Source organism: Eretmochelys imbricata, chromosome 17 (assembly GCF_965152235.1).
Source record: "Eretmochelys imbricata isolate rEreImb1 chromosome 17, rEreImb1.hap1, whole genome shotgun sequence".
NCBI classification, from domain to species: Eukaryota; Metazoa; Chordata; order Testudines; family Cheloniidae; genus Eretmochelys; species Eretmochelys imbricata.
The window spans coordinates 23,083,879-23,108,110 of record NC_135588.1 but is presented as its reverse complement, the minus strand read 5'-3'; the positions used below and the strand labels follow the sequence as shown (position 1 = coordinate 23,108,110).

General features: G+C 52.9%; 1 protein-coding gene across 1 annotated transcript in view; it reads left to right on the top strand.

Moving 5' to 3' along the window:
• TSPOAP1 (TSPO associated protein 1) overlaps positions 1 to 24,232 on the top strand; it is a 231,866-nt gene that overhangs the window by 146,621 nt on the left and 61,013 nt on the right. The window contains exons 17-18 of the mRNA XM_077836656.1: positions 8,244 to 9,056; positions 9,832 to 9,983. Of these exons, the coding sequence (XP_077692782.1) occupies positions 8,244 to 9,056; positions 9,832 to 9,983 (965 nt within the window). The remainder of the gene's footprint in view (positions 1 to 8,243; positions 9,057 to 9,831; positions 9,984 to 24,232) is intronic.

The following is a 24,232-nucleotide window of genomic DNA, read 5'->3' as shown; positions in this document are numbered from 1 at the left end:
CCCCTCTTGGGCCAGCTATACGCTCTGGCGATCGAGCCCTTCCTCTATCTCCTCCGCAGGAGGTTGACGGGGTTGGCTCTACGGGAGCCGGAGCTGCGGCTGGTCCTGTCGGCATACGCCGACGATGTGCTCCTCGTGGTCCAGGACCCGGGCGACTTGGTGCAGGTGGAGGCTTGCCAGGGCGTCTACTCGGCAGCCTCCTCCGCCCGGGTCAACTGGGTCAAGAGCTCTGCCTTGGTGGTAGGGGACTGGCGGCAGGCGAGCTCCCTCCCACCCGCGTTTCAAGCCATCCGGTGGAGCGCTGGTCCGCTGCTCTATCTTGGCGTTCACCTTTCTGCCATGCATCCATCTCTGCCGGAGAACTGGCAGGGTTGAGGGCAGGATGGTAGAGCGGCTCCGGAGATGGACAGGACTACTCCGGTGTCTGTCCTTTTGAGGGCGGGCACTGGTGCTCAATCAACTAGTCCTGTCCATGCTCTGGTTCCGGCTCAACACCCTGGTCCCAGCCCCAGATTTCCTGTCCAACCTCTGGACGAGGGAGGGCAGGGCCTGAAGTGTCTCCGCACTCAGGTCCATGTCTTCCGCCTCCAGGCCCTGCAGAGGCTCCTTTATGGTGCAGGTAGTCTGGCATGGAGCGTACTGGCACACGCCTTCCTGTGCCGCTTCTGAGGGCTCCGATATGACCGGCAGCTCCTTTACCTTCATCCGAGGGGTCTTCCGCGAGACCTCTCCGGGCTGCCGGTCTTCTACCAGTACCTCCTCTGGACCTGGAAACTGTTCACAGCAACCAGGTCCGTGGCGGCCTCCGTGGGGGAAGATCTCCTCGCGGAGCCCCTGCTACACAACCCCCAGCTCCGTGTACAGGTGGCGGAGTCCCCCTCCGTGCGCCAGAGGTTGGTCGTGGCAGAAGTCACCAGAGTCGGAGACCTCCTGGACTACGACCAGGGAGACTGGCTGGATCCCCTGATGCTCGCTCAGTGCATGGGGCTCTCCAGACCTCGTACTCCCCTGCGCGTACTTCCGGAGGTGAGGGTCGCTTTGCCGCCTGCTGCTCGGGTTTACCTCGACTGGGTCCTACGAGAGGGCGCGCCCCGCCCACCCTCCACCCCAGGCCCTCCGGACCTTTTCATCGGGCTCCTGCGTGGACCTGACTAACCCCCACGCCCCTTCACCGTGAGCCGGCTACGCAAGCTGCAGCTGGTCTGGTTCCAGACCGCACCAAGGAAACATCTCTACACGCTCGTGCTCCACACCCTTCACGTCCTCACCCTTGCGTCCCGCCCTGACACAAAGTGGCGGGACCTCCTGCCACCTCTAGAAGGTGAGGAGCCCTGGTGGGCCAGCCTATATTCCACCTTAGTCCCGAGGCCCGCTGGGGTATCAGTTGGCTGCTCCTTCACGGGGCCGTGAGCAAGGGCGTGTACTTGGCGCGGTTCACCCCAATCCCGGACACCTGCCCCTTTTGCGGTGTGAGGGAAACCCTGGTGCACGTCTACCTGGTGTGCGCCAGGCTGCAGCCCCTATTCCGGTTCCTCACGAATATTTTGTTAAAGTTTTGGTTGCACTTTTCCCCTCACCTCCTTATCTACGCACTCCCTGTCCGTGGTCCCACTAAGTCGCGGGACCTCCTGGTCAACCTCCTCCTGGCCCTGGCTAAAGTGGCCATCTATAAAACCAGGGTGTGGAGGTTGGCCAATGGAGTCTCCTGCGACTGTGGGGCCTATTTCCGATCCTCTGTCCGTTCACGCCTCCGAGCAGAGTTCCTCTGGGCGGCGTCCACTGACTCCTTTGACGCCTTTGAGGAGCAGTGGGCGCTGTCCGGGGTTCTCTGCTCGGTGTCCCCGTCCGGTTCCCTTCGTTTGACCTTTGACCGCACTCCTGTCCCTGTTGTTCATTAGTTGTCCCCCGTAATTAATTGGTTTCCCAGGTCCTGTGGACCCCCCCCTTAGGCTGGGGGGGGATCCTTTATCCGCCCACTTCCTGGATCCCAATAAGGCTCCTCTGCTGTACCCAACTGGCCTGGGTCTATCACATAATGCAAGCCAATTTGAAAGAATTTTTCAGTGTTAAAGGAATAACTGATTCAGTTAGTTCTTCGTCGAGTGCTAGCTCATGTCCATTCCAGTGTAGGTGGGGGCGCGCCGCATGCACCATCGCTGGAAAGTTTTTCCCTCAGTGGTATCCATAGGGTCAGCTCTTGTGCCCCCTGGATTGGCACCTTCATGGTGTGGTATACAGGAATATGCCACCCCGCCGCCCCCTCAGTTCCTTCTTATCGTATTTGGGGGATCACTGGAACATTGTTTGCAGTGTTACTCTTCAGTAGTCTTCTGTTCTGTAAACAGTTAGAATTAGAATAAGTTAGCACATAGTCAAGTAGCCTAGTGTAGTTAGAAGTGCTCCCCATCCTGCGGGGCTAGGCCAACTTGGGCTCCTGGGGTATGCCTCGGTCCCAGGGTTTCAAATAGTGTGCAGGGTGGCACAAACCGATGCTGGTGAATGATCTGCAGGATACTTGTCTGAAGTACCTGGGAGAGGGCCACATGCAAGATTGATGCCAGATCTATAAGAACTTCAAGCTGAGGACAAAAAAGGAGAGGGACAATAGACTTAGATTCCTCCTCATGGAGGTAACACTTCATCCCTCCTCGGAGCCACAGGCAGAATCGGCACCAAGCACCTTGGTATCTGTTGGAAGTGCCCCGGCCTCCCTGAGAGAGGTACAGAGTGATTCCACATCCCTGGCGCCAATGAAAGACTCTGTCCCCAGTCTCGCATTGTTTCTCCAATGTGCAAGAAGTCAGTGCCAACTCTGGCCTCCCGGTACCGCTCCCCATCACCAGTGCTGAAGAAGAGATAGACAAAGTCAGACCAGGGGTGCTCTGACCCCAAGACATAAGGCCACAGAAAGAGTGGGGCCTGTGCCGGGTCACTCTGAGGTATGGGAAGGGGACCATTGAGTCTGGTACCGGTGGACTCCCTGCCTAGAGAGAACCACCAAGGTGATACAGCCCTGGCTCTACCATTGATGCTGGAGGCTATTGAGGTGGCCAGGAGCCTCCTTGCTCTCCCAGTACCGCCATCCCCGTCAGGTTGTGGACTGTTGATGACAGCTCCAGCACCGCGGGATGCCTCAACGTTGAAGCAGGTGCCACTAGAGGGCAAGCCAGCAATGATAGTGCGGCACCACCATTCATTGAGCTCTCCCTCCCTGCGCTGCTCCTTGTCACAGCAACACTCCTTATCGCAGCACCGGTCCCCATCTCAGCACTGCTCCACTGTGATCACCCAGGAGTGGGTCCTTGGGCTGTGAATTGGAGGCAGAATCGTACACCTCCCAGAGGAGCAGGTACCAGGCTGACCATAGACACCCAGCAGCTATGGCACAAAGGCACGTACTGATAGCATGGTCATCGACACAATGGTAAATGCCAGTGCAGTGGCCAGTGTACCCTTGGGTGATCCATCCGTTTCAAGGTTTCCACTCCGGGTGCTCTTGGCACCACTGGAGGTGAGAGCGCCTCTGCCTTCCCCATCTGAAAGGGGTTTAATCCATCCTGCTGAGGTTGGCACCGGGACACAGGGCAACAGAGGCGGTAGAAGGCCCAGTTCTGGTACAAGCTTCATTGTCCTCCTCCCCAGACCAGGCAGTGGTGGGGATGACCATGGTGCCCACGCAAGATGACTATAGGGCTCATTAAGAGCTTCTACATTGCAACACACAGAACTTGGGAATACAGGCTGAGGAAATCTCTGAGTCAGCCCATGGCCCTGATGGACATATTAGTGCCCTTTAAAGGGTGGCCCTGCCTTTAAATGATGTCATCTTGCAGCCCATAAAGACTCTGTGGCAGACTCCTGCTTCCCTCCAGCCCACAGATAAGTGGATGGAAAGGAAATATTTTGTGCCCCCCAAGGGATATGAGGATCTTTATACTCACCCTCCACCAGGCTTGCTGGTTGTCATGGCAGCTAATGAAACGGAGAAACGGGGGCAATAAGGGCCATCGCCTAATGCGAAAGAGGCCAAGAAGCTGGACTTACGGGGCAGGAAGGTATACTCAACGCGGAGCCTCCAGCTGAGAATAGCCAACCGTCAAGCCCTTGGGCCATTATGATTTTGTTTTCTGGTCAGCCATGACAAAATTTAAGGAACTCTTACCTTTGGAGTCCCGGACTAAATTCTTGGTCCTTGTAGAGGAGGGTAACGTGGTGATCAAAGAATCTCTCCAAGCTGCCTTGGACATGGCGGACTTGGCAACCTGATTCATGCCTCAGCAGTGGTCATGAGGTGGAGGTCCTGGCTTCAGTCCTCAGGACTATCCTGTGAAGTCCAACAGACTATTCAGTACCTACCCTTTGAAGGGAACTCCCTTTTCTTGGAGCAGACTGATGCTAAGCTCCATAGGCTAAAGTACTGAAGGGCTATTTTAAAATCCTTGGGTCTCCACACCCCAGCCCCAGCTCAGAAACACTATAAACCCCAACCTATGGGCCATCTCTATCCTCAACAGCATCCTCAGCAGAGGCAAGAGTTTTGACACAGGAGGAATAAGAAGGAGGAAGCCTACACCTCACTTCTCATCGGCCCTCACATCTGCTCCCAGAAGACACTCAACGGAACCGAAGCAGATCTTCTCGGGGGCGCCTGCAGACAGCATACCAGGATAGTGCCTGGATCTTATCTCCCCTGTTTGTTGACCAGTTGTCCCTCTTCTGCCAAGCGTGGACCCGCATTACCTTGGACCGTTGAGTATTGCTCATGGTGGAAGTGGGATATACCCTGCAGTTCAGTTGTTTCCCTCCCCGTCCCTCTTGAGGGACCCTTCTCATGAGAGACTTTTTGCCCAGGAGGTGTAGCCACTCCTAAGGGCGGGAGCTGTGGAGGAGGTTCCTCTGGAGTTAAGAGGCAAGGGGTTTTACTCACCCTAATCCTGAAGGCCAATGGTGACCTCAGACCCATCCTGGATCTGTGAAACCTCAACAAATTCATGAAAAAGCTGAAGTTCCACAAGATCTCCCTGGCCTCTGTTGTCCCCTCCCTGGATCCAGGGGATTGGTACACTACTTGACTTAAAGGACCTGTATTTTCACATGGCCATCTTCCCAGGTCACAAGATGTACCTCTGATTCGTGGTAAACCAGAATCATTATCAGTTCACCGTTCAATCCTTTGGTCTGTCGGCAGGCCAACAGATGTTCATGAAGTGCATGGGAGTTGTGGCATCCTTTCTCAGGAGGAGAGGGGTGAAAGTATACCCATACCTGGATGGCTGGCTGATCTAAGGTCGATTGAGAGATCAGGTGAAGGCGCATGTAGAGCAGATACAGTCAACCTTCCAGAATCTGGAGCTGTTGATAAATATGCAAAAGTCAACTTTTTTGCCAGTTCAGAGAATAGAGTTCATAGGGGCAGTTCTGGACTCGATCCAGGACAGAGCCTTCCTCCCAGAAAGCTGATTCAGAGCCATTGAATCTCTCATAAACGGTTTGAGAGATTTCCCCATCACCACAGCGGGAAACTGCTCAAAGCTTCTGGGGCACATGGCGTCTTGTACCTGTGTGGTGCAACACGCGTGACTCTGTCTGTGGCCCCTCCCATTATGGTGGGCATCGGTGTCCATACTGGATCGATACCGCTGGACAAGGTGATCACACTTCTGTCACTGGTGATTTCGGCCCTTTGGTGGTTGCTGGATCAGAACCCAGGCGTCCCCTTTTCGTGGCCCACCGCTTCAATGTCCCTAGTCACAGACTCATCAGAGATGAGCTGCGGTAGCGAATCTTACCTATCAGTGTGATAGAGCTAAGGGTGGTTTGCTTAGCCTGCCAGGCGCTCCGACCCCACTTAGAAGGCAAGTGCATCTCAGTCCGCATAGACAACACAACAATGTTTTACACAAACAAGCAAGGGAGAGCCAGCTCCTCCACCCTTTGCCAGGAAGTGTTGAGCCTATGGGACTTTTGTATAGCCCACTCCATTCACCTGGAAGCCTCCTACATACCAGGGTCGCAGAACAGGCTGGCAGACCACCTCAGCAGATCCTTTTCCAACCATCACGAGTGATCCATTCACCCAGACGTCTTAAACGCTATTGTCCCACAAGTGGGGGTTTCCCCAGTGGACCTAGTCATGACGAGGCACAACAGGAAGTGCCCTTAGTTCTGCTCCTTCCTGGGGCACAGTCCGGGCTTGCTCACAGATGCCTTTCTCCTTCCCTCGAAGGGGAGGCTCTTTTACGTGTTCCCTCCCACTCCTCTTATACATAAAGTTCTGCTCAGGGTCAGAAGGGACAAAACGTGATTAACCCTGCTGGAACTCTCAGTGGACACACCAATCAACCTAGACTTGATCTCTTGGGACCACAGCCGCCTACTCTGCCTGAACCTTGAGTGCCTCCCCTGGCAGCATGGAACCTCCATGGCTGAACCAGGCGGAACAGTCTTGTTCACCTCCGGTACAGGAGGTGCTCTTGGGTAGCAGACGAGAACCGCCTATCTGACTAAATGGAAGAGGTTCTCGATCTGGTCAGCGCAGAAAGGTGTTTCACCTACAGAATCCTCACTGCCCCTCATTCTAGACTAGCTGCTTTATTTAAAGCAGGAGGGATTGACAATGTCATCCATAAGGGTTCATTTAGCTGTGATCTCTGCATTTCACCGTGAAGTGAACGGCCAGTCAGTGTTTTCAAACCTAATTGCAACCATTTCTCGAAGGGTTTGAAACAACTCTACTAACAAGTACCCCAGCCTCTGCCCCCTTGGGACCTTAATTTGGTATTGACAAGGCTGACAGGACCCCCCATTCGAGCCACTGGCAATGTGCTTTTTGCTCTATCTTTATTTGAAGGTGGCTTTTCTCATGGCCATCACCTCAGCCAGAAGAGTCCTCACCTCTGAACCACTGTATATGGGCTTTTTCAAGAACAAGATATGGCTCCGGCCACACCCGTCTTTCCTCCCTAATGTGGTCTCTCAATTTCATAGTAGCCAGGACATTTTTATCCCGGTCTTCTAGCCTAAGCCACACTCTAGCAGGGAGGAACAGAGGCTCTACTCACTGGATATGAGATGTGCGCTGGCATTCTACATAGAGAGGACTAAGCCATTTAGAAAGACCACCCAACTCTTCGTAGCCATCGCAGGCAGAATGAGAGGCAGTCCAGTTTCTGCCCAGAGAATTTCTTCTTGGATTACATCTTGCATCTGCACTTGTTGTGACCTGGTGAAGTCCTACATCCTTGCTTGATGGCTCATTCTATAAGGTTGCAAGCATCAGCGGTGGCGTACGCAGCACAGGTCCCAATCCAGGATATCTAGAGAATGTGACCTGGTCGCCGATCCACAAGTTTACCTCAAACTACGCCATCACTCAGCAGGCTAGAGATGATGCAGGTTTTGGCCAAGCGGTGCTAGTCTGCTTGTCAGTGAAACTCTGATCCCACCACCTGACCACCTTAGGAATCCCCTGCATTGGAATGGACATGAGCAAACACTCGAAGAAGAAAAGACGGTTACTAACTTTTCTGTAACTGTTGTTCTTCGAGATGTGTTGCTCATGTCCATTCCAAAACCCGCCTTCCTACCCCTCTGTCAGAGTTGCAGTCAAGAAAGAACTGAGGGGGCAGTAGGGCAGCAGGTATCTATATACTGCACCATGTAGGCGTCACTCCATGGGGCACCATAGCCGATCTGATGGATACCACTGGGGGACAGTGCACATGGCGTGCGCACACCTACATTGGAAGGTTAGTAACCGTTTTTCTCCTTCTGCACTGTCCCAGGCCATGAACTCTTGCTTTGGGTAATTGTACAAATCCTCCAAAACAAAGATTCCACTCCATGCCCCAACTGGTATAGATATTGGGTTGGAAAGGCTAGAGAAGAAGGTTTAAGGTAGCAAAAGGAGTGTGACTAGATGAAATAAAAGGAAAGGAAGCTTAGTCTAAATATCTAGAAATACTTCCTAGTTCCTAGGCTGTGAAATACTCTCCAAGGGAAGTGGTGGAGACCCCATCCTGTGGAACATGTAGAACCAGATGGGACAAAGTGCGAGGAAATGGAGGGAGCAGTCCTTTCCTGGCAGAGTGCTGTGCTCGCTGTGGCCTGACAGGGCTTCTCTCTTCTGATCATGTCGGGATAGTGATTGGCCAGGGATGCTGCTCTCTTTTCTCTCTACCACTGCTAGGTTTGGAGTCTGAAGGGCAGGTGTGGTGATAACGGGTTTCCTGTTTCTCATCTAGGGGAGCTAATGGATGGCAGGAGAGGGCTGGTCCCCTCCAATTTTGTTGAACAAGTTTCAGATGATGACCTCATGACCTTTCTGCCTCCAGAGGTAAATGATCTCACCCAGAGCTCATACCACGAGAGGATTTTTGTTGGTGCAAGCACTAGCAGTGGAGAGAGAAGTGATCACTCTGCTGATGAGGCCAGTATCAGTCCATTGCCTGGTAGACCAGAAGACCAGGAGGAGCCTGTCAGTCACACAGCAGTGCCTTACCCGAGAAAGCTGACTCTGATCAAACAGCTCACCAGAAGCATAGTTGTAGGCTGGGAGCCACCACTTTTGCCAGCTGGCTGCGCAGACATACAGAGCTATAACGTCTATGTGGATGCAGAGTTATGCCAGAATGTGAAGAGTGGCTCTCAAACTAAAGCTGTGATCGAGAAGCTGGACTTGGAGCTGAAAGCCTATCGCATCTCTGTGCAAAGTGTGACAGACCAAGGAAGCTCCGATAAGCTGCGGTGCACTTTCTGTGTAGGGCAAGATTTCTGCATAGCACCAATGCTGCTGAAAATCAGAAGCATGACAGCGACCTCAGCAGAAGTGACCTGGCTACCGTGCAACAGCAACTACGTTCATGCAGTGTACCTCGATGAGGAAGAGTGTGATACCACAAAGCCAGGTGTCTACTGGTACACTTTCCGCAGCCTGCGCCCGAGCACTCAGTATGTTGCCAAGGTGGAGGCCCGGCCCCCCGGGGTGCTCTGGGAGTTGCCCCAGGAGAGGCGTGAGAAGAAGTCAGCAGCGATACACTTCACTACTCCCTTAGCAGGTACTGGGGACAGAGGGGGACAAACAATGCAGTTTACTAGGTGGTTTCTCTGATTTCCAAAGAGTAACACTTGGAGCTGGGATTCCCAGTTCCAGAAGACATAATTGCACTAGCTCTCCTTGAGTTACTATGCTAAAACCAGAATGTAGCGGGAGCTGTGGGAGGGCTAGCCACCCCGAGTGGCTGCCCATCAGAGACACTAACTACATACACAGGGTGGCTAGCCCTTCCCACAGCTCATGCTGATGCAGCTACTCTCTATTTTTGGCACTCTAGCTTGATGAGAGCTAGCCCGTGTATGTCAGAGCCCCAGCTCCAAGTGTAGACAGACCTAAGCTGGTTTGTCATTTGGTTTTAACATTTTCCTGTTTTAGTTTTACAAGTTAAACTCTTCTTGCTGCAAGTTGCTGAGTGAAAATAGCAAATGTCCACCTTCATTGAAGTGTGCCTTCCTGGGGGAGAGGTGACATGTATTATCATCATTAAATTCATGCACCAAGCTGCAGGAATCACTTCACTTCACCCTCACCTACATTTGCAAAAGCCTGATTTCCACATGGGGAAATTCACAAAGCAAAAAGCATTGCATTTTCCCTGCTCCGATTTGGTCTCTTTCTCCCAAGTCCGGAGATGAACTGCTCCAGTGATTTCTACTCCTGTAACTTTTGGGTGAGAGAGCTTCACTTCCTTCCTTCCACTACTTACTTGGATTTAGTTTGGCAATTATGCCACTGTCCTGACAAATAAAAGGGAAAATCTCATTGATCTCTCCTAGGAACTCCTGATGCACCACTTGATGTCCAAGCAGAGCCTGGCCCCTCAGCAGGCATTCTGGTTATCAGTTGGCTACCTGTCACCATTGATGCAGAAGGATCATCGAATGGGGTCCGAGTTACCGGCTATGCTGTATATGCCGATGGACAGAAGGTAATATACATGCAGTCATAGGCTGGATACTGGGGTGCAAAGGGATGTGGGGAGTGGGTATGTTATTGTAGAGGCTCCATATGGTTCAGTGAAGTCCCATGGATAATGCCAATTAATTTGCTGTTGCCATGGTGCTCAGTTGCCCCCATCACAAGTGAGGGAGTCCCTGTCATGTTAGTGATGTGCAAACACAAAGGAAGACAAGGTCTCTGCTCCAAAGAGATTAGGGCTGAAACATCAGATGCAAAAAGACTTATTCTGCAAGGACGTCATTCGGTATGGTGCATGCAGGGAATAGCTAGTTAGCTGAAAGTTCCTGGTTACACATTTGGCGTTTTTAGACACATCCATGGCACCAGATTCAGAGGCGATGTGTGAGGGAGACATGGAGGGTCACGTTCCCCTCCTGATTTTCTGCTTGGTGTGACGGGGTGCGCTCGTCACTCTGGCACCTCCTGCTGGTTGTCTTGGGAATTAGCTCTGCATGGTAGTGCGCCCTCTTCGGGTGGTGCCTCGCTACTGTCACTCCTGCTCTAGGACCCACGTCTCTCCAAGGACCATGGTGTCCTCTTCAGCGACACTGCCCTCCTGCCGTACCACACATTGTCCTTCCCCGCTTCCGGGGGGCCTGCAATCGCTATCCAGCCACTTCCCTCAGAGGCAACTGCAGTCCAATGGGATGTGGCTTCAGCACCCTCGTCTGCCCTTACCTCAGGGCCTCAGTCTGCAGGCCCTAGCAGCCAGCCAGGAGCTCTCTCTAGCTTCCGCGGTCCCTGCTTGCAGCACTGCTCTGTCCAGGGTGCTGGCATTTCTCTCAGCCCTCCAGAGACACAGCCCTTCCTCCCTGGGCTCCCAGCAGACAACTGCCTTTCTCTGCCCTGCAGCTCCCTTTTTACATGGGCCTGCTTGGCCCTGATTGGCTGCTCCTTTCAGCCCTTCTCTGATTGGCTGCTCCAGCGCAGCCTAGGTCTGCTTTTAACCCCTTTTCTGCCAGTAAGGGGCACCTGCCCCATCACACTTGGCTTGTACTGAGCATGCTCACACAGATTGAGCATGCTCAGTAACACTGCTGAAGCTGGCTGCCCTCACTCTGCCCCACCTCTATCGGCAGGCATGGGTTGTCTCTGAACAGATTGATAACTTTGGGTTGACGCTCAACACGTGGTGTACTGGGTGAATAGGATCTGTTCTGGAGAAATGGAATAATGTCAGCCGAGCTATTTTTGAATATTAGGACCAACAGAAATAAGAACTTGCATGATTCAGGCACTGTTAGCTCTCCCAGCTTAGAATTGTGCGGAGAATCGAGTAGCTACTCCAGACAGCATGGACTGAGGGAGTGTGTGCAGTGCTGGGAAATGGAGTTCTCTGCCACTGGCTCTCTGTGCACCCTGCGGCAAGTCACGTCCCACTCTGTGCCTCCCTTTCCTTGTTTGTCAAATGGGTTAATTCCATTGTGGGTGGGAGCTCGTCTTCCAGGTAAGGTTGCATAATTAGAGTGTCACCCACTCTGTTCCCTAGACAGGCTGAGCTGGTGGGGGAGGGAGGGGCAGGAACAGCAGCTGTATCCCAGAACCTGTAGCAGTTTGACAGGATACTGCCACTAACCCTACGTTTGTCTGTTAAGTCCTCTTCTTCTCTGTGTTGGTTTATCACTTTCATATCAACACCTTCCTCCTGACAGGGACCATGTGGGTCTGTAGGCAGAGGAGCCAGAGCAGTAACTTTGGAAAGTCAGAGGTAACTCAGCCAGTCGTCATTCCCTCCCTCCAGTAACCCGAACTTTAAACCTTGCTGCCAGCCTTGGCCATCTCTCCCCTTGTCATTGCCCATTTGGTGCTGCCAGGGCAGGAACTGTTTAGATGAACTAAAACAGTTTTGACTGGGCGAAGGTAAATGGGCATAGCGTAGAGGGAGGCACTATGCAAATCTCCAGCCTCACTCATACTCAGCCAATCTAGCTCTGGATCAACATGCCAAACCCGCAGAAAAAATGCAGAAATTTGCAATGGGATTAGCTTGATTTTTGGCTTATTATGAAAATCGGGGTGCTTATTTACCGCATGGAAGTTGGCAACTGTGCTCCGGTTCTGTTATTCCATTCCTGAACCCCTGCGCCCCCAATGCTGACAATACACTTCAGTCCTGACCTGCAGTTTCATTGGCTGACTCTTTTCAACCAATGAGATTGAAATATGCAAATAAACTGGAGCGAGAGAGTAATGACTGGCTGAGTTACCTCTGATCTCACAATGCCCCTCTGCCTGCAGCACTAACAGAGCGCTGAATGGAGATCAGGTTTCCTGGTGTTTGGGTGTTCCAGTTGTCATAGAAATCAATGCACTTTGTGGGAGTCACAGCCTATGTCTTGCTAGGCAACTTCATAGTAACTCTGTTAGGGGAGCTTGTGCCTGCCTAACTTATGTGCATCCACAATCCTGCCTTGGTACCTGTCCTCCGCCTCTCTCTGTCTCAAAGCACCGTTTAAGAATCATAGAATCATAGAATATCAGGGTTGGAAGGGACCTCAGGAGGTCATCTAGTCCAACCCCCTGCTCGAAGCAGGACCAATTCCCAGTTAAATCATCCCAGCCAGGGCTTTGTCAAGCCTGACCTTAAAAACCTCTAAGGAAGGAGATTCTACCACCTCCCTAGGTAACGCATTCCAGTGTTTCACCACCCTCATAGTGAAAAAGTTTTTCCTAATATCCAATCTAAACCTCCCCCACTGCAACTTGAGACCATTACTCCTCGTTCTGTCATCTGCTACCATTGAGAACAGTCTAGAGCCATCCTCTTTGGAACCCCCTTTCAGGTAGTTGAAAGCAGCTATCAAATCCCCCCTCATTCTTCTCTTCTGCAGACTAAACAATCCCAGCTCCCTCAGCCTCTTCTCATAAGTCGTGTGTTCTAGACCCCTAATCATTTTTGTTGCCCTTCGCTGGACTCTCTCCAATTTCTCCACATCCTTCTTGTAGTGTGGGGCCCAAAACTGGACACAGTACTCCAGATGAGGCCTCACCAATGTCGAATAGAGGGGAACGATCACGTCCCTCGATCTGCTCGCTGTGCCCCTACTTATACATCCCAAAATGCCATTGGCCTTCTTGGCAACAAGGGCACACTGCTGACTCATATCCAGCTTCTCATCCACTGTCACCCCTAGGTCAATTTCCGCAGAACTGCTGCCTAGCCATTCGGTCCCTAGTCTGTAGCGGTGCATTGGATTCTTCCGTCCTAAGTGCAGGACCCAGCACTTATCCTTATTGAACCTCATCAGATTTCTTTTGGCCCAATCCTCCAATTTGTCTAGGTCCTTCTGTATCCTATCCCTCCCCTCCAGCGTATCTACCACTCCTCCCAGTTTAGTATCATCCGCAAATTTGCTGAGAGTGCAATCTACACCATCCTCCAGATCATTTATGAAGATATTGAACAAAACCGGCCCTAGGACCGACCCCTGGGGCACTCCACTTGACACCGGCTGCCAACTAGGCATGGAGCCATTGATCACTACCCGTTGAGCCCGACAATCTAGCCAGCTTTCTACCCACCTTATAGTGCATTCATCCAGCCCATACTTCCTTAACTTGCTGACAAGAATACTGAGGGAGACCGTGTCAAAAGCTTTGCTAAAGTCAAGAAACAATACATCCACTGCTTTCCCTTCATCCACAGAACCAGTAATCTCATCATAAAAGGCGATTAGATTAGTCAGGCATGACTTTCCCTTGGTGAATCCATGCTGACTGTTCCTGATCACTTTCCTCTCCTCCAAGTGCTTCAGGATTGATTCTTTGAGGACCTGCTCCATGATTTTTCCAGGGACTGAGGTGAGGCTGACTGGCCTGTAGTTCCCAGGATCCTCCTTCTTCCCTTTTTTAAAGATGGGCACTACATGAGCCTTTTTCCAGTCTTCCGGGACTTCCCCGTTTGCCATGAGTTTTCAAAGATAATGGCCAATGGCTCCGCAATCACATCCGCCAACTCCTTTAGTACTCTCGGTTGCAAAGCATCCGGCCCCATGGACTCGTGCACGTCCAGCTTTTCTAAATAGTCCCGAACCACTTCTTTCTCCACAGAGGGCTGGTCACCTCCTCCCCATGCTGTGCTGCCCAGCGCAGCAGTCTGGGAGCTGACCTTGTTTGTGAAGACAGAGGCAAAAAAAGCATTGAGTACATTAGCTTTATCCGCATCCTCTGTCACTAGGTTGCCTCCCTCATTCAGTTCTGCCTTCCCAAATTGAGCATCTCTCTGGTTCCAGAGTAGAATGGCTGGTTTGTGATGGGAGAATAAAGAGCTTTGTAACACAGGCAGAGGCAGAGTCCATGCTGCTCACAGGATCATGGGTGGCATCCTGCTTTCTGCTCTCAGTCTGGACACATAACTCCTTAAATATTATCTGTACATACATTGTGCCGTGGTTTTGATGTCCAGTAGACTACTAACTCTTGGTAGAGACCTCACATACCACGATTTAGTGAATTATTATGCATATATACAACCCAGCAGATCCCTGTAAATCTCTCTACCCTCCCATGCCCTCTGCTAGTTTGCCCCAAAAGGGTCCTGGATCACATCTCACCCCTTACATTGGCACAGTAGGGCTAGCCACTGACTATTCTGTTTATATTGGTTTGGAACCCCATAGCCTGGACAATCCATCTGCCACTGCAGTTTCTTTACCCTTCATATGTACAATTTCTGTATCATATTCCTTGAGCACTACACTCCACACAGCAGCCTGGAGTTGGTATCTCATACCAGAGAGTGGTCTGCTAGAATCATGCGGCATTTCCTTTTAAAAAGACCACAATAATTAGAGAGAATGCAAACAGCAGTGATAAATGAGCTGGAAGGCCTGGTGGACCCAGAAAAATTTTAGGCAGGCCTTGCAGAATCCACTGGCCTACTTGCCCATGATGGGCAGCACATGTTCCAGAGAGAGGTCCATCAACTCCTGTAGGATCTCAGCTTTTGTTTAATGAATTCAGTTTGTAGTCTTCATTGTTGAGAAGAAATCCTGCTGAAGAATGACCTGAGTGCTGGCAAAGTAGTGACTTCTGCCTGAGACTGCAGGAGACCACTCTAGTGTGTCCAGTGCTGCTCAAAGCTCTGCTCAGCTGCAGCAGACAGAACACTGACCAGAATCTTCTCAGCTTTATTGCTGCTATTCAGAGCTCTGTCAGCAGCAGTGAAGCTGACAGAGCTGAGATAATTGTCACTTGGCTGCTCTTTGGGAAGTGGAGGCAGACACCAGCACTGTTCTCTATAGAGGAGGGATTAACAGAGCAGTGGAGATGCCCACAACTCATTGTAGCAGCCTGGTAGAGAATGGAGAGTTAAAGATCCTGCCACTTCCAAATAGCAGCCAGGAGGAACCTTCCGCCTCAGACCTGACTCCTTGAGTCCAGGCCAAAATCTGGGCCTGCCTCTGGCATCTCCTGGTGAATGTTCAGATGCCAGATTAAGGCTAAGGCCAAGTTCTTCATCTTTCTCCCCAAAACTTCCCCCTTCCCTCCTTTATTCATCGCCATGAATACCACCATCATCTTCCCTGTCACTCAGGCTCATAACTTGGGTGCCATCTTTGACTCGGCCCTCACTCTAGGGCCTTACATTGATGCTTTGTCTAAATCTTGCCAATTCTTCAGTTTAACATCTGGAAGGTCTGGTCTTTCCTCTCCATCCATGCAGTTAAAGGCCTCATTCTGAGTCTCCTCATCCCATGTCTTGATGGATGCGCCCTCCTCTTCTCTGCCCTTGACAAATGCGACTTTGCTCCACATATCCATTCAAAATTCCACTGCCCAAAAAATGTAACTAGTTCATTATTTTGAGCACATCACCCCTTTCTGTGCATCCTTCCACTATTCCCCTTCGTTTTCCATCACGTCAAACACAACCTACTCAGCTTCACTTTCAAGGCAGTTCACAGCTTAGAATCATAGAAGATTAGGAAGAGAGAAGAGAGATTAGGAAGATTGGAAGAGACCTCAGGAGGTCTCAAAGCAGGACCAACCCCAACTAAATCAGCCCGGCCAGGGCTTTGTCAAGCCAGGCCTTAAAAATGTCTAAGGATAGAGATTCCACCACCTCTAGGTAACCCATTCCAGTGCTTCACCACCCTCCTAGTGAAATTGTGTTTCCTAATATCCAACCTAGACCTCCCCCATTGCAACTTGAGACCATTGCTCCTTTTTCTGTCATCAGCTACCACTGAGAGCAGCCGAGCTCCATCCTCTTTGGAACCCCCCTTCAGGTAATTGAAGGCTGCTATCAAATCCCACCTCACTCTTCTCTTCTGAAGACTAAACAATCCCAATTCCCTCAGCCTCTCCTCGGAAGTCATGTGCCCCAGCCCCCTAATCATTTTTGTTGCCCTCCACTGGACTCTCTCCAATTTGTCCACATCCTTTCTGTAGGGGGAGGGGGGGCCCAAAACTGGACACAATACTCCAGATGTCGCCTCACCAATGTCGAATAGAGGGGAACGATCACGTCCCTCGATCTGCTGGCAATGCTCCTACTAATGCAGCCCAAAATGGCATTAGCCTTCTTGGGAACAAGGGCACACTGTTGACTCATATCCAGCTTCCCATCCACTGTAATCCTCAGGTCCTTTTCTGCAGAACTGCTGCTTAGCCAGTCGGTCCCCAGCCTGTAGCAGTGCATGGGATTCTTCCTTCCTAAGTGCAGAACTCTGCCCTTGTCCTTGTTGAACCTCATCAGATTTCTTTTGGCCCAATCGTCCAATTTGTCTAGGTCACTCTGGATCCTATCCCTACCCTCCAGTGTATCTACCTCTCCCTCCAGTTTAGTGTCATCTGTGAACTTGCTGAGGGTGCAATTAATCCCATCATCCAGATCATTAATAAAAGATGTTGAACAAAACCGGCCCTAGGACCGACCCCTGGGGCACTCTGCTTGATACCGGCTGCCAACTAGACATCGAGTCGTTGATCACTACCTGTTGAGCCCGACAACCTAGCCAGCTTTCTATCCACCTTGTAATGCATTCATCCCATCTGTCTTATCTCCATGCTATCTATTGTCACTCAGACATTACTAGGATGTCAGCTTGCACCTCCATTCTGCCAACAATGCCAGTCTCTATCACCCACTCATTACATTGTCAAATAGGAATCTTCATGCTTTGTCCCAGCCTACCCTTCACCTATGGGTGGAGCTTCCTGTGACCGTCCACAAAGCCACCTCACTGTCATCCTTCAGATCCCCCCTTAAAACTCTCCTTTGCCATGATGCCTAAAGAAAACTTGACAGCAGGTAGGGCAGCTGCTGTTGTGAAATCACTGCCTGTCAGGTTGCCAGAAGTTTCCGTGTGCTCCCTTGGGGGTCTGTGTCTTGTATTAGAACTAGAGTGTAAACTCTTTGCAGCAGGAAGCATCTTTTTGGTATCAGTTTGCACAGCCCCGAGCACAGAGGTGGGCAAACTACAGCCCGCGGGCCCCATTCAGCCCTCGGGACTGTCCTGCCCGGCCCCTGAGCTCCCGGCTGGGGAGGCTAGCCCCGGGCCCCTCGCCTGCAGCCTCAGCTCACCATGCCGCCAGAGCTCTGGGGGGCGGGGTGGCTGCGAGAGCCGCCAGGCGTCGCGTAATAAATCGCTCCCCGTAGTCATGTGCGACTCATGGAGCAGAAGGGCTGGCAGCACTAAGCAACACACCGTAAGTAGCACATTCCTGTGGGGAGCAATTGAATACCCTACCCTGGGCAGGGGAGCTGGTGCCTCCCCAAACGCCCTGGCTCCTGTCCCCATCCATCCCCTCCCACTTTCCACCCCCGACTGCTCCCCTCAGAAACCCTGACCCATCCAACCTCCTCTGCTTCTTGTCCCCTGACTGCCCTCTCCTGGGACCCCCCCGTCCCTAACCGCCCCTCTGGGACCCCACTCCCATCCAACCTCCCTGTCCCCTGACTGCCCTGACCCCTATCCACACCCCAATCCCTGACAGGCCCCCTGGAGCCCCACTCCCATCCAACCTCCCTGTCCCCTGACTGCCCTGACCCCTATCCACACCCCCAATCCCTGACAGGCCCCCCCGGGACCCCACTCCCATCCAACCGCCCTGTCCCTTGACTGCCCTGACCCCTATCCACACCCCCAATCCCTGACAGGCCCCCCCGGGACTCCCACGCCTATCCAACTGCCCTGTCCCCTGACTGCCCTGACCCCTATCCACACCCGCAATCCCTGACAGGCCCCCAGGGACTCCCACGCCTATCCAACCTCCCTGTCCCCTGACTGCCCTGACCCCTATCCACACTCCCAATCCCTGACAGGCCCCCTGGGACCCCCCTCCCATCCAACCTCCCTGTCCCCTGACTGCCCTGACCCCTATCCACACCCCCAATCCCTGACAGGCCCCCCGGGACCCCCCTCCCATCCAACCTCCCTGTCCCCTGACTGCCCTGACCCCTATCCACACCCCCAATCCCTGACAGGCCCCCCGGGACCCCACTCCCATCCAACCTCCCTGTCCCCTGACTGCCCTGACCCCTATGCACACTCCCAATCTCTGACAGGCCCCCTGGGCCTCCCACGCCTATCCAACCTCCCTGTCCCCTGACTGCCCTGACCCCTATCCACACTCCCAATCCCTGACAGGCCCCCTGGGACCCCCCTCCCATCCAACCTCCCTGTCCCCTGACTGCCCTGACCCCTATCCACACTCCCAATCCCTGACAGGCCCCCCGGGACCCCACTCCCATCCAACCTCCCTGTCCCCTGACTGCCCTGACCCCTATCCACACCCCCAATCCCTGACAGGCCCCCGGGACTCCCACGCCTATCCAACCTCCCTGTCCCCTGACTGCCCTGACCCCTATCCACACTCCCAATCCCTGACAGGCCCCCTGGGACCCCCCACCCATCCGACCGCTCTGTCTCCTGACTGCCCTGACCCCTATCCACACCCCCAATCCCTGACAGGCCCCCCGGGACCCCACTCCCATCCAACCGCCCCTGACCCCTGACTGCCCTGACCCCTATCCACACCCCCAATCCCTGACAGGCCCCCCGGGACCCCACTCCCATCCAACCTCCCTGTCCCCTGACTGCCCTGACCCCTATCCACACTCCCAATCCCTGACAGGCCCCCCGGGCCTCCCACGCCTATCCAACCTCCCTGTTCCCTGACTGCCCTGACCCCTATCCACACTCCCAATCCCTGACAGGCCCCCCGGGCCTCCCACGCCTATCCAACCTCCCTGTCCCCTGACTGCCCTGACCCCTATCCACACCCCCAATCCCTGACAGGCCCCCCGGGACCCCACTCCCATCCAACCTCCCTGTCCGCTGACTGCCCTGACCCCTATCCACACTCCCAATCCCTGACAGGCCCCCCGGGACCCCACTCCCATCCAACCGCCCTGTCCCCTGACTGCCCTGACCCCTATCCACACCCCCAATCCCTGACAGGCCCCCGGGGACTCCCACGCCTATCCAACCTCCCTGTCCCCTGACTGCCCTGACCCCTATTCACACCCCCAATCCCTGACAGGCCCCCGGGACTCCCACGCCTATCCAACCTCCCTGTCCCCTGACTGCCCTGACCCCTATCCACACTCCCAATCCCTGACAGGCCCCCTGGGACCCCCCTCCCATCCGACCGCTCTGTCCCCTGACTGCCCTGACCCCTATCCACACCCCCAATCCCTGACAGGCCCCCCGGGACCCCACTCCCATCTAACCGCCCCTGACCCCTGACTGCCCTGACCCCTATCCACACCCCCAGTCCCTGACAGGCCCCCCGGGACCCCACTCCCATCCAACCTCCCTGTCCCCTGACTGCCCTGACCCCTATCCACACTCCCAATCCCTGACAGGCCCCCCGGGCCTCCCACGCCTATCCAACCTCCCTGTTCCCTGACTGCCCTGACCCCTATCCACACTCCCAATCCCTGACAGGCCCCCCGGGCCTCCCACGCCTATCCAACCTCCCTGTCCCCTGACTGCCCTGACCCCTATCCACACCCCCAATCCCTGACAGGCCCCCCGGGACCCCACTCCCATCCAACCTCCCTGTCCGCTGACTGCCCTGACCCCTATCCACACTCCCAATCCCTGACAGGCCCCCTGGGCCTCCCATGCCTATCCAACCTCCCTGTCCCCTGACTGCCCTGACCCCTATCCACACCCCCAATCCCTGACAGGCCCCCGGGACTCCCACGCCTATCCAACCTCCCTGTCCCCTGACTGCCCTGACCCCTATCCACACCCCCAGTCCCTGACAGGCCCCCGGGACTCCCATGCCTATCCAACCGCCCCTGTCCCCTGACTGCTCCCCAGGACTCCCTGCCCCTTATCCATCTCCCCCCCCCCCACACCTTACTATACTGCTCAGAGTACCAGGGCTGGCAGCTGTAAGTAGCACACTCCTACGGGGAGCAATTTACAGTTTCGGAACCCTGATTTGCCCTCAGGCCAAAAAGTTTGCCCACCCCTGGCCTAGCAGAACGGGTCCTGGAAAGGAACCGCAGATGCCAGCACCCTAACCAGGAGTGAAATGCAGAGGCCTTTAAGCACCTAACTGTTGTTCGTGCTGCGGCGTGTTGCTGGTGTGGCAGAGTTGTTAATGTGGCTAGTGCTGCCGTTCTTGGAGCATCTATCTCAGCTGTGCTTGCAGACAGCGCAGCTCGATGTTATCCATAAGAAAGGCCACAGGCTCGGTTCGGTGGTGAAGGCGCTTGGCCAGGTTTATTGTCAGCAAAGCAGGGTCCTCATGCCCCATAGGAGCTACAGGGACACTAGCACATGGATGCTTGTGACAGGTACCTGCTCAATCAACATAACAAGGGACGTATTACACTCCAGATGTGATTAGTTACCACCCTTCTCTTTGTACCTGCTAGTTCAGCAAAACATCCTCATCCATTATCTGTCATCCCCTCCTTATCTTTATGCAGGGTCGGTGTGGTCCTGTACCACCTCTTACAAATGCATTTATGTAGTTACGTGAGAACTCTGGGTGTTCTTGTACCATCTTCTCCGGTCAAGAACGTGCTTACCTGGTTAGCTGACACTTAGTGTGTCGCTATTCTGCCAAGGCCAGGCCTGCTCTGGTTCACAGCCTTTGGTTCACATTGCTAGTGATGCCTAGGGCTCCTGCAGGGCTGCACTGACTACCACTGATGAGGGCCTCTAGGCATCTGACTGTTGAGCAGGGGGGACGTGCATCAATCCGCTCAGGACTCAGCAGTGACCCTCTCCTGGAGTTAGGCATCTCAGCCAGTTCAGCCGTGCTCTAGCAGGAGAAAATCAGGCCTTTCTCATGAAAAGCCAGAGAGAAACCTACCACATGGCAGCCAATAGCCCAGGCCCCCAGAGATCTAGGAGAGCTGCTCTACCTGATGTGGAGGGAAGACTTTAATCCAGGGCTCTTATATCACTTGGGAAGCCCTATCCGCTGGGCTGTTGGGTATTCAGGGGCAGGGAGCTCTCAGTTTTGCCTGTTGAAGTTGCTCCACTTTGTATCAATAATCAACTATTCATTGGAACAAGGACTAGAACTGAGGTCTCCATATCACTGGTGAGTGCCCTGACCCCCTGGTTATTCAGGGTAGGCCTCTCACTTTCTCCTGTGGATGTTGTCCTTCATTCCTAACCACTAGACTGTGACACACACCCATGATAAATTATCGTGCTGCTCTTCCCCAGTTATTTATGGGTGAGATCCAATCCGTGCTCTGAGCACACCTACTCAATTAGACCCTTCTGGTGACATAGCCGGGGTAATGTCTAGTTGGAAAATCCCGCTTCGGCACTACTGGGGCTTTGGCTTGAGCTAGGACCACAAGGAGCTCACTAGCTGTGGGGCGGCATCCGTGTGTAGGCGGCTTAATGCATGCCAACCAGCAGAAATGGAGCCACTGAGGGTACGTAGATGCCTACAGGGGTAGGAAGCAGCTGAGCAGTGGTTTTGAGAATGTCAGAGGCATCTAATTGGTGGACTGAGGTACCTAAAGAGGGAGGGAGGTGTCTAAGTCCCTTTTGTGGGTCTGGCTCTAAGTGACTTAATTGCCCAAGCCACTTTTGAAAATTGAACTTAATGGATTTAGGAGCCTAAGAGTCATTTCCAAAAATTATTTAGGGCCAGATTTTCAAAGCTATTTAGGCATCTAAAGATGCAGATTGGCACGTAGGCAAATTTCCCAAAGCATCTAAGCAGGTTAGGTTCCTAATTCCCATTGATTGCAGGTTAGGCGCCAAACCTGCATAGGCTGTTTTAAAAATCCCAGTAGGCACTTGTCTAAATCTTTTCTGATTGCCTAAGTCCCTTTTGAAATCTGGCCCTCAAGGGCACGCAGGTTACTTAGGAGCTTTTGAAAGTTTTTGTGCTAGTAGGTATCAGATGCATATTTCAAGCCCTTGGTGAAGGAACTCACCCTCTACCTTAGAAGCAGGAAAGGAGAGTGGGGTATGAACGCTCCACACTCCAGTACAGATGCTTGCAGAGAATCGCTTAGAGCACTGCAAGCTGAAACTGACCTGCAACCTACTGTACCCATGGCTTCATGGAAACGCAGCTGCCTCGAGTACATTTACATTGCAAGAAAACCTGCGGCAGCGAGTCTCAGAGCCCTGGTTAGCTGAGTGGGGCTTGCAGGGCTCGCTCTAGAGGGCTAAAACTACCAGTGTAGACATTTGGGATAGGGCTGGAGGCCAGGATCCAAAACCCTCCCCACTCACTGGGTTTCACAGCCCAGCAGGAGCCCGAATGACTACACTGCTATTTTCTGCTCCATAGCATGAGCTCCACACATCAGTTGGCCCAGGCTCCGAGTCTCATTGCGGTGGGTCATTGCAGTGTAGCTGTACCCCTGTAGGGTGAAACACAGCGAGCAGGAAAAGTGCACAGCACAAAACAGTTCGGACAGGAAAGAGAGAACGCTGTTTGCAATGGCAAGTCTCTTCCTTTCCCCAGGCCAAAGCCAAGGAGCCTGGAAGACTGTCAGGGCTTGGGAGAGAGGGAAGCAGCAGCTAGTTGGCTTGGCTGGGAATGATGCCAGTAAAAAAGGGAAGAAGGAGGATCCTGGGAACTACAGGCCAGTCAGCCTCACCTCAGTCCCTGGAAAAATCATGGAGCAGGTCCTCAAGGAATCAATTCTGAAGCACTTAGAGGAGAGGAAAATGATCAGGAACAGTCAGCATGAATTCACCAAGGCCAAGTGATGCCTAACTAATCTAATTGCCTTCTATGACGAGATAACTGGTTCTGTGGATGAAGGGAAAGCAGTGGACTTGTTGTTTCTTGACTTTAGCAAAGCTTTTGACACGGTCTCCCACAGTATTCTTGCCAGCAAGTTAAAGAAATATGGGCTGGATGAATGGACTATAAGGTGGATAGAAAGTTGGCTAGATTGTCGGGCTCAACAGGTAGTGATCAATGGCTCTATGTCTAGTTGGCAGCTGGTATCAAGTGGAGTGCCCCAAGGGTCAGTCCTGGGGCTGGTTTTGTTCAATATCTTCATAAATGATCTGGAGGATGGTGTGGATTGCACCCTCAGCAAATTTGCAGATGACACTAAACTGGGAGGAGAGGTAGATACGCTGGAAGGTAGAGATAGGATACAGAGGGACCTAGACAAATTGGAGGATTGGGCCAAAAGAAATCTGATGAGGTTCAACAAGGACAAGTGCAGAGTCCTGCACTTAGGACGGAAGAATCCCATGCACCACTACAGACTAGGGACCGAATGGCTCAGCAGCAGTTCTTCAGAAAAGGACCTAGTGGTTACAGTGGCCGAGAAGCTGGATATGAGTCAACAGTGTGCCCTTGTTGCCAAGAAGGTCAATGGCATTTTGGGATGTATAAGTAGGGGCATTGCCAGCAGATCGAGGGACGTGATCATTCCCCTCTATTCGACACTGGTGAGGCCTCCTCTGGAGTACTGTGTCCAGTTTTGGGCCCCACACTACAAGAAGGATGTGGAAAAATTGGAAAGAGTCCAGCGGAGGGCAACAAAAATGATTAGGGGACTGGAACACATGAGTTATGAGGAGAGGCTGAGGGAACTGGGGATATTTAGTCTACGGAAGAGAAGAAGAATGAGGGGGGATTTGATAGCCTCTTTCCACTACCTGAAAGGGGGTTCCAAAGAGGATGGCTCTAGACTGTTCTCAGTGGTAGCAGATGACAGAACAAGAAGTAATGGTCTCAAGTTGCAATGGGGGGAGGTTTAGGTTGGATATTAGGAAAAACTTTTTCACTAGGAGGGTGGTGAAACAC